The 10,645-nt window shown below is 37.2% G+C and overlaps 1 protein-coding gene across 2 annotated transcripts; it reads left to right on the top strand.

Annotated features, from left to right (window-relative positions):
- Window positions 1-3,544: 3,544 nt before the first annotated feature.
- LOC114526099 (growth hormone secretagogue receptor type 1-like) lies at window positions 3,545-9,784 on the top strand. Of its 2 annotated transcripts, none has more exons than XM_028547611.1 (3): window positions 3,545-3,735; window positions 7,696-8,682; window positions 8,822-9,784. In XM_028547611.1, exons 2-3 carry the CDS (start codon window positions 7,957-7,959, stop codon window positions 9,098-9,100), a joined length of 1,005 nt encoding a protein of 334 aa, XP_028403412.1. In that variant the 5' UTR covers window positions 3,545-3,735; window positions 7,696-7,956; the 3' UTR covers window positions 9,101-9,784. The 2 variants fall into 2 exon arrangements, with proteins under 2 accessions (XP_028403412.1, XP_028403405.1); XM_028547604.1 differs by lacking the exon at window positions 3,545-3,735 and adding an exon at window positions 4,602-5,177.
- Window positions 9,785-10,645: the final 861 nt, after the last annotated feature.

Genomic DNA, 10,645 nt, shown 5'->3' with positions numbered 1-10,645 from the left:
AAAAAAACTCAATGGCAATTAATATACTTCGGGATTTTGGATCGCTGAACAGAATAATTTTAAGAAACAAGGCTTTTAAAAATTTAAAGAAACAAGGTCAAGGGCTACGAAATATACTCTACGCATAATTTTTTGGGAAATCTATGACTATATATGGTATGCACGTACGTATATACAAAAGACGACTGTTTTACCATTCGACTGACTTACCACTTTTGTTCGGAGCACACACCAATTCGAGCGCTGTTATTTTCGCCTTCTATAATACTAGCTACCTATACGTTTACATTCCAACTTATTCCAAGTTATTACTGTTAGGCCAACTGACATGGAGTGATAATGACTAATGTGAATATGTGATCCTATCATGTTTGAAACTATAGCCCGAGTTATTAACAATTATATCTCACAGACACAGGGTAAATGCATTATCAGTCTTTGATTAATGTATCATAAATGCACCTGCTTTGTTCATTTTTTCTTTATTTAGGGAATCAATTTTTTATTATGTTTATGAAACTTCATATGTATATATATTGTAAAATCTAATTTTCGATTTGAAGACTAACATAAATGGCTAAAAAGCAATTTCGTTCCCCGAGCCTGCATAATCCAAACCGGAAGCCAGAATTATTTATGATTTCGTTCTGATTTCGAGCCTTTGTTTCCGTCGCCAGAGGAAGTCGCAGGCTCGGGGAACGAGATTGGCTAAAAAGTTGTTTATCGCCCACTCACTTATATACTATAGAAGAGGTCAGTCCTTTCGCCTTTTACAGGCGAGGAAAGGGGGCGAAGGATGACCCATTCAGTGGCACCGCTTCAATTCAAAGATTGCATCGCAATTTGTTTGAGAAATACCAACCAACGATGATCCCAACTTTTGAAGTTCAAATGCAGATGCTTGCTTTGCAAACGCTCAATCTGTTTAGAGTATATGCATAAATACGCGAGAATATAAGTGTACGTCCTTTCGCGAAAATCTGCTTCCCCCTTGCCTTCGCATGCATTGTTCCTGCATGCATCTCTCCACGCATGGCCTCATTAGAGAGCTTAAGCCTGATAGACAAGGGGAATGCCAGATTCTTAGGACAAGTGTGAACCTAGCCTGCAGGGCAGACGCGTCTGCTCCGCAGCTAGGTTAGTGTGAACCAGGCTTATGCAGTACATACACGAGTACTTAAACAGTACATACACATTATTTTCGCTCTACGCTATATATATATCCTACGCCATTAAACGCAACTCGTATAGTCCTGTCGAAGGGCTGTCGAATACGAAATTAATCAACAAACTCGTTCTCAAAAGCTCGACTTCTACGAGTTTTAGCTGATGCCTTATGTTAAGGCTGCTTTCCACTTGTGCGTTTTTCATTTCGTTGCTTCTATAGCTAATAAAGTTATTTGCATCTGTTTGTTTTTTCAAAGAAAACATGTATATGGTTCAGGTGCGTGTACGTGTTTTTGATACGCACGGAAAATTAAACATTCTTCTAAATTAACATCTAGCTAACAAAACATACTACTATAGAATTGTAATTTGTAAGTGAAATGCTGCGAGTGAATACATACGTAGTGCCTTTATCTTCATTCATCAAAGCTGAACGTAATGTGTAATACAAACTGCGGTTTTCATGCTCGTCGCATTTATAGTTGTTTCTTGATCCCTTGATCAAAATTCTTTGTAATCTACTAACAGTAATGGTCTGTTGTTTTGTGAGTTTTGATCCACTACCGGTAGATTAGAATTTTTCACCCTGCGACTCAACATTCGCCGAGAGAGACAGATCATTTGTTTTTGATTCAGCCCAAATAAGCGAATCGTTTGTTTGGCTATATAGTATAGCTGTTTAAATTTCTCACGGGACAGGTAGTTCAGGGACAATGTCTTTGTGTCAGGGATGGATCTAATTGCATCTAGATAAATCCGATCTGCATGCTTCAGCAAGATTTTGATTCAAGAAGGGTGCGGTCCACTGTTCGATCGGCAAAGAGTGAGCAAATAATTCGACAATGGTTTCGACGGAAGCTAAAGCAAGCAACGTGCGCATAAGTGCGACGCGTGCACATAGCTGACACAAGGAACGTGCACATAAGTGTGGATACGAAGCATTACGCATTCGCGTATAGGATGAGACCGCAGTATTATGGTACGTGTGCTCAAAAAATCATCTGGACAAACAAAAATCGCTGAAATCGAGATGCACGTCAAAAATATAGGACTGATCACTTCGCTTAAGCTCTTTGCTTTCACTTACTCGTCGATTGTACATGTACAATTTTAAATGAGTTGAACTAATTCATATATTGTATGGTATATAGACGTATGTAGGAAAATACGACACGTCTGAATCAGTCGTAAATGCCAAATTTTTTAAAATATTTTGTTGAATTAAATAAAACTGCATGGTCACTAATTCTGATAATAAAAAAAAGCTATATCGATCTGAAAGTGAAATCGATTGTAAAAACATATTTTTTAATCACAGCTATATAGCTTCCAACGAATTTTCTCACCTTCCCGTCCTATTCTTGTCAACGACAACAATGGTGAAGGCATATTCTCTTTTTTAAAAGGAACGATGTTTTTAAAGCTATTAGATAACTGTACCTTGCTGGTGCAACATTCGTTGAGAGGTTACCCGTATTCACAATTCACATGAAATATAACGCAAAATATTTGACATTTAAATATTGTTTTCGTGGGAAGTAACGTACGTCTATACTCAAACTTGAATTCGCGAAGAATATTTTTCATGGCAATTTTTTTCTGCTATGGTAAATTGTCAAGCAATAATCTAAGAAATAGGTATTAAAAATCTCTTGTGTATTTTGTCATTCGACAAAATTGTGTATTTTTTCATTGTTGCCTCTGCATGCATGCATGATTGTAAGAACTAGACCAGGGCGCTTATATATATAAGCGCTTATATATATAAGCGCCCTGAGCTAGACTCGTACATCATGTCACATGCATGCAGTAAGAATCTGGGGCCGGTTGTACGAAGGCTGCATGGATGGCGCTATCCACTGAATAGTTTTCTTTTCAACCGTCTTAATGCTAAAGCTAAAAATTAAGCAATAAAATAATGGCCTTAGAGCTAACAATTTTTAAAGAGGATTCTCAATTTAAAATTGCTAATGTTTCATCAAAGTTATACCAATTATATAACGAGCAATTTTAGGGCGATAAAAAAATACTATATCCGATGGGCAGCGCTATATATAGCTTTCATACAACCAGCCCTTGAGAAAAAAATTTAAAACGCATAATATAATTTTCCAAACAGCGTTAACGAATTTTAAATAAAATACAAAACTGTTGACTCGAGAAGAAATTTTTGCAATGAGTCTAATTCTACAAGTTATTACTTACATAAAATGACATATCTGAAGTTTGTTTCTGGCGTCGTCTTATATCGCCAGGTACTCTGACATAAGTACATATGACAGGTACTTAGGTAAGGGAATTTAATAAAATATTGAAAGTCTATTATAAAATTGTGCTATATACAACAAGTTTGTTGTTTATTCACCCCGGCCCTGGCTCTGCAGGAGCTCAAGCGGAGTCGAAATAAATTGAATTTAAGGATGGCTCGTGTTTTGACATGTTATTTTGCTGTTCGGTTTCGGTAGACGCAAATTCCCAAAGTAAGCACGCAGTTGAAGACAAAAGAACGTCTTCTTTTGAAGGAATCTTCATTTTGGGACATGTCGGGACATAGCTGAAGCTAAAAATGTATAGTAGCTAAATTGTTTTTGATTATAGTCAGTAAGAGTATAGCCTAGCCTTAAGCCTAGGGTTGACGAAAATTGGCGGTCCATGCATGTATTGCCTTCCTCAGAGAGGCTCTGCATGCATGCGTAAACATATTGAAAATCAGCTTGATTAGAAAATCTTCATATCGTATGCAGGCTGATTGCCATTAAATTTGTCGAATGCGAAAATTGATATTAGCTGCGTATGACAGCTTATCGGCTTTTCAAACCAATTTTATATTGATTAGCAACAATTTTGTGCATAGTTCAAAGAAAAAAAAAAAGTAATTCGACTGATTTCTTTCTCGCTAGCATGGCCTTGTAGAATGAGTAACCATGATTAGTTAGACGCATCACAACAAGAACTCCCTCTTAGTGCCAACCAAACTAGATGACTGTGATACGAAATAAAATAGAAATATGACAAAAAATACACATTTCCTTTTTTAACACTTGATCACTTTAATAAGTTCTGTCCAAAATAAGTTCTAACCAAATCTGCCGCCAATTATAATTGCATAGTGTAACAGCGCCTTAGGCGTTCCGGGACGTGCGTACAACCACGTCTAAAAGTTTGCGAACGCATGCATTTGTGAGTAATTATATCATTTTCTAGCGAAGATTCCAAAGTGAAAAATTAAGCGACAGATCAGAACTCGCGATCATAACAAAGTCGTACAGGGTAAATTTCCTCATGCATGTATATTGACTGCAGAATTTTATTAATAGTCACCTGCCCAACAATTATCATCTAATATCCGTCTCTGAACACTTTTGAGGCAGTCGCCTGATGTTGCTACACAAACAGCGGTAAGTCAGAAATTAATTGGTTTTTTTTCAATTTACACCTTTTTGCATTATACGGCGTATGTAATTTTATCATCAAATTTACATGCATATATAAAGTTCTATACTCTAATATAAAATTAATACCAAACGTCATTGTATACAGCTATATAAATCTACGATTATGTTCAAAAAATTTGTAGCTAAAAATTTAATATGTTGAACAAGGGATGTATAGCTATATACTTTACTGAGTTTGGCTGCATGGGTTTGATCAGAGTTAGTTGTCGAGTACCGGCTGGTTCGACTCGACTATCATATTATTCTAATAGTTTCCGCCCATTAAAAACTGCTGAAATGGATTTCTGCGTAATATATAGAATTTGCATCGATTTCTTACCTAACTTAACACATATGCATATCTTGATCTCCGGCTCGACGATATGGTTCGTGACTGCAATGGTCGATGGGAACACTGTGTACATAAAGAAGACGCAAAAGTCCATGTGATCCCTTATATAGTCATTTCATCCCCAGCTGTGAGATGATTGATACTGATGAAGCACAGTTATATACACATGCAAGAATAGCTATATATATTTGGTTTCTTGAGCCTAACTAGCTTCATTTGTGCAGGTGAGTTTTGCCCACTGGTTTTGCCACATAAACTTTGAGCTCTTTCTGTGTTTTCCTTTGCGATGCAATTTTATATATAAATCATTTTTGGTAAAAACGGCTGCATTTTATAGAAACTCGTTTCGCTAAGCAAATTCGGATGTTTAACATCAAAGTTACTGATATGCAGGGCTTAACTGGGGCGACTTTCACGGACGCTTGAAAATCCTAAATCGTTCAAAGTTGAAATTCAGTTACAACAATAAACTATTAAACTAATTGAATATAAATAGACTTGAATAGTGGGGTTTTTGTTTATTATATTTATATTAAATTTAGAAGGACTTTTATCCAGTTCTATAAGTAACATTGATTTAAAATAATATATGAGCTTGGCTGCTTTGCTACCGTCGGCATGCATGCATGTCTGTTGCGGATTTTAATCAAGGTACTTCATACTTTGCGTCATGCATGTATACACGCACGTAACATTTTTGTATTTGTGACCTAGCTAATAGGAATTATTTATATTGGTTTTTGGTTATATATAGTATGTTATTGCTCTCACCTTTGCAACATACAAAAAAATATATAATGTTTTATGCACGTTTTTATTAAGGCAATTTAGTCGTCTCCGCCCGCTCGGGCAAAGCGCGATTTGTTTTTGAGGTGCGCTACTACCGCATGAAAAGATTCTCTTTTAAAGGCAGTTTTTCCCGCGTAGGAAAGCCGGACTTTTTTCACTAGGCGAATTTATTGGCGCGAACTGATGAAAAGCAGGAGGAAATCCAATTTTTCGCGGCGAATTTTTTCCCAAACCAATCACGTCGTCGGGTTTCAGATTTCGCTTCTCGTCGCGCGAATAAATTTTAGCGCAAAACAGGCTCAACTCAAAATAACCTTTACGGGTTGATACGTGCGTCTGTGCAGAAAAAAAACAACAGTTATCGAAATAATCCGTAGTCATGCACGGTATCAAACCGGTTTTCCACTAGGCAGAAATTTTCGATCGAACGAAATTTTTCGCTCGAGGGTCGAATTCTCACAATTGAAAAGAATATCAGGCGAAAAATATCGTTCGGTCGAAAAATTCCGCCTAGTGGAAAACCGGCTTCAGCTATAATTTGCAGTTAAAAGGTCGGTCACTGTAGCGCAAAAACAAAAAAAAACTCGCGAATAAAAATTCAGATATTTATATAAGAGACGGCCTAATCAATATAATCAATATGAAAATTAAATCTGCATGTTATGCTAAGAAAAATTCTTGCATGCATGCGTTTTTTTATTTTTGTTTGCAGTCATGCGGCAGGTGCAAAACTCAAATTATTGACTTTTGACTGTGATTTGGATAGCTTATCTCATTCTAATTATGCCCAAATATGGCGAGCGTAGTGAGAGTATAGGCGAACAATATTATTTATTCCCAGTGCAATTACCGCGAATTATCAAAAACGAGCATCGTTCAAATGTAAATGCTTCAAAAATACTGATCTATGCGACACTCCGATGCCTGGAGCATAGTCATGTATAGAGACTGAATAACAAACAAATCCCCATTTCCGGCCCAGCCACACTATCCTGATATTCCGGCACAGATTCCCACGCAGAGCTAATTTTAAGAATTTTTTATCACTGCACAATGCACATATCATCAAAATAGTATAGTGGAGAACGGGGCATGATAAAAATGGTCCTATCCGAAAATTGGTAATTTAAACAAGGTGGAATTGTAGAGGATCGGCTTGCAGGAAATTTTCTGTATTTTTTAGTCCTTATGACTTGATTTCCCGCATTTTGAGGGACAACTACTTATGCATGAATCCGCCTCGGCTGTGAGTGAGGTCTGTTGAGAAAATACCATTTATCACTGCACATTTATCATTTTATCACTGCACATTCTACTTTTTTCCCTGCACAACCTTTTTCAGTTTGCCCGAATTTCTTGATTCTTGATTTTTTTGCTGCCCTGGCTTGTGCGCCTATGGGAATTACTTTGAACAATTGAACTCAATGTTATAAACTATATCGCAAGCAGAAAATAAGAAAGGTATATATACGCCAAAAGTATATATACTAGCTATATGTACATTCATTTCACTCTGAAAAGTCCCCAATTTCAATGATGTTAATTTGTATTTAGGACAGAGTCTAAACAATCTCTAACTAACGCCCTCTTTTTTCTGAGTGTAAAAATAATTTCGAAATGAAAGATATATAATATTTATTAAACACGTTCCAATATAACCAGGGAGCAGCGTGGCAGCGTCTTCATAAAACGTAGCATCAAATGTTGTATAACAACATATTAAACACGTTTATATAATGCTAAAGTGTGCATTTATATTGCATTGATCCAATTGAAATAAGTAATATTGCCGTAACTTGAGAATCTGATGCGCGTTTTAGCATCGAAACTGCGTCGTTTAGCTAATAAATGTAGCTAATATTGCTGTCATTTCAGTCTCAACATTATCATTCAAAACGATTTTTATTGAGAGTAAAATAAAGCTCTGACGTGCATATTTATATTCCTTTGTAGATTTTTCTCAGATTTTAAAAAGTGTTCGCGAAGCTTAGTTATCAAAGAAGAGGCGTAACTATCACATTCATAAAGAAGAAGCTTAACTATCTATCACATTCATAAAGAAGAAGCTTAACTATCACATTCATAAAGAAGAGGCGTAACTATCACATTCATAAAGAAGAAGCTTAACTATCTATCACATTCATAAAGAAGAAGCTTAACTATCAACATTCATAAGGAAGAGGCGTAACTGTCACATTCATAACGGAATCCACCATGTCTTACATGCAAATTCTACTCATACCTATCGCCATCTTATCGGTCGTCACCAACTTTTCTATCATAATTCTCATCTTGCGCAATCGAACATGGTTATCGAAACCTTATAATGTGTTTATTTTTAGTCTTTCTTTCACTGACATGTTTACTGGAGTTGTCATGCTGATCACTCCAAACACAGTATTTAAGGAAACGATAAATATCCCATCCAACAGGTTCATTGGTACCATCTTTTGTAAGATTATGTGGTTTCGCTGGTTATTGTTTGCGTTAGGTGCAGTCTCTGTCTATACTTGCTTGTTTCTTACAGTTGAAAGATGGACGGCTATTTGTCGTCCGTTTAAGTACAGGGTAAGATTTGCTTCGAGGTATGTGATCGGCTATATTGTTCTTATTTGGTTTCTCGGTCTGACGACATCTTCTATTGGAGCACTGGAACCGGAATTCGTACCTAAAAACTCGAACAATACAGCGCCTTTCTGTAAAATAACACCAATTGCCAGAGCTAATTTGATTGGTTTGGTTACAATCATTTCTGTGAGTGCAAAATTTGTAATTCCTTCGGTGATCATCATAGTACTATACACACTTGCCATTTTGAAAATCAAAAAGAACGAGAGGTCATTCCCAGGTCAAAAAAGTCGTAACCAAACCATAAACGCTGTCACCAAAATGGCTGCCGCTGCTTCAGTCGGGTTGGTTCTTTGCTGGTTACCAAACCAGGTAACGTAAAATCATCACTTCTCACTCAGATTGAGTGCATTTATAGTACTGGCAATTCACTGCTATATATACACGAGAATACACGGTTACACATTTTTTCGAATTTCGAGGTAATTTTGGTTGTCTTCTATTTTTATAGATATATTTCATTTTAGTTAAATATCGTATGGCAGAGATGTTCACACATATTCACAATTGTACATCAGTCATAGTTTTATTGAGTTCAACGCTTAACCCTTTCATCTATGGGCTATGGGGCAAACACTACCGTGCTGGTATGAAGGCCGCCCTTCGTTGTTTTGGTCGACATGTGGACAGGAGTGCAGCAAACGCAGGGGTTGGTAATAAGGGCTTTTATGTTGAAAATAAGCAAACATTAGCTGCGCCTGCAGGTAAACAACAGGAAACTGTGATGTAACTTCAAATCAAGTCTTCCTGGTGCTGCTGTGTATTACATTGGACAAAAATATTGATGTATATTTAAAGCTAGAATTGGACTGAAAGTTGGACGCAATGTGCATTTAAAACTGGAAATGACAATTACTGTAAATAAACACCATGTTTTATGCAAGTAATAAAGTCCACGCTTCTGCATGGGTATGTTTTTGCTGCGTTTATGCCCCGCTTACCACAGGATAATTTCTCGTTGTTAAGTCTATTACTTCTGATTTATTGGAAGAAGGTCCGGTCAATGATATGCAAAATTGTATAATTTACAAGATCTCCACAAGCGAATTTTGAACTCTGAAAAGATTGGCATTTCCGCAAATTTGCTTCAAATCATCTTCTTATCTCCTGATATCGCATATCACTTCGGTATATAATAACGTCTGGCTTCTGTTCACTACGTCAACATTCAATACAATGTTATCACAGATAGGACTATCCCGTCAAATGGGGTAATATTAACTATTCATGAACAGGTCGTTACAGAATGGAATTCTTTTCTTGAAAGTCGGGTAGGGACAATCATGCAAAGGCGCCGGAAGCAGTTTAGGGCGGCTGGGGCAGAGTTTTAGAAACGGCACATTCATTTTAACTGTGTTTTACCTTAGCAACCACACGAAGAGTACCTGTGAACTTGCAAATTCACGGGAGAACGCATTTTCAATAATATTACCGGTTATTTTTTATGCGAAAAGTAGGCATCGTGATTAAATGGTGAATTTATGATACTTTTACATGGTAGCAAAGGGCACTGGGCTACCCCCGCAGTTTCGGCGCCCCTAGGGACAGTAAACTGTATGGCAAGCCTGGAATGGTACACACGGTTTGTAAGTCAGCTCCCACTTTACCATTTTCCCTGACGAATTGCTGCTTATATTTCGCGGATGAAGATCGCAACATGTAACATGCACGAAACTAAAAAAATTTGTTTCGAAATGATCAGAAAGCTCGTTCGGTATCACCCAAGAAGAAAACGTCGTAAATGAAGACAGTGAGAACCAGTGAACTGTACTCAACATCCTCCATAATTAATGTCAGCAAATGCACATGCACCCAACGTAGTCTAAGAAGACAGTGACAACACACTCAACATCATCATGCACGAGGACAGTTAGAACATGCACACGCAACGTTGTCCACAAAGAAAGTGCATGAGAGCATACTCAACGTCGTCAAAGAAAAATGAAAACGTCGTCCAAGACCACAGTGCGACCACACTCAACATCGTCCAAGAAGACAGTGATACTGCACTCTATATCGTCCAAGAAGACAGTGAGAGCACATTCAACGTCGTCCATAAAGAAAGTGGGCACTCAACGTCAACCAAGAAGGCAATGAGAACGCACCTTCAAGAAAGGTTTTGTTCAAGTGATTTTATCGTTAATAAATTGTATGCCAACTATGCTTCGTGAAGGTTTCTAACTACCACAAGAACCGATACTTTCTAACCAATTTTGAAAAACATTAGACACATGATACGGGTATTAACACGCGCTGATAGTTTTAACCTGCTTAA

The sequence above is a fragment of the Dendronephthya gigantea genome, unplaced genomic scaffold (genome assembly GCF_004324835.1).
Source record: "Dendronephthya gigantea isolate DGI-Jeju-01 unplaced genomic scaffold, DenGig_1.0 000001F, whole genome shotgun sequence".
NCBI classification, from domain to species: domain Eukaryota; kingdom Metazoa; phylum Cnidaria; class Anthozoa; order Malacalcyonacea; family Nephtheidae; genus Dendronephthya; species Dendronephthya gigantea.
The sequence above is the reverse complement of the archived record's forward strand: the minus strand, read 5'-3'. Positions and strand labels throughout refer to the sequence as shown.

Coding starts and splice junctions, on each gene's coding strand:
- LOC114526099 (XM_028547611.1), top strand. CDS start 7,957: ATGTCTTACATGCAAATTCTACTCATACCTATCGCCATCTTATCGGTC. Junction 8,683..8,821: donor TTTGCTGGTTACCAAACCAG/GTAACGTAAAAT, acceptor CTATTTTTATAG/ATATATTTCATTTTAGTTAA.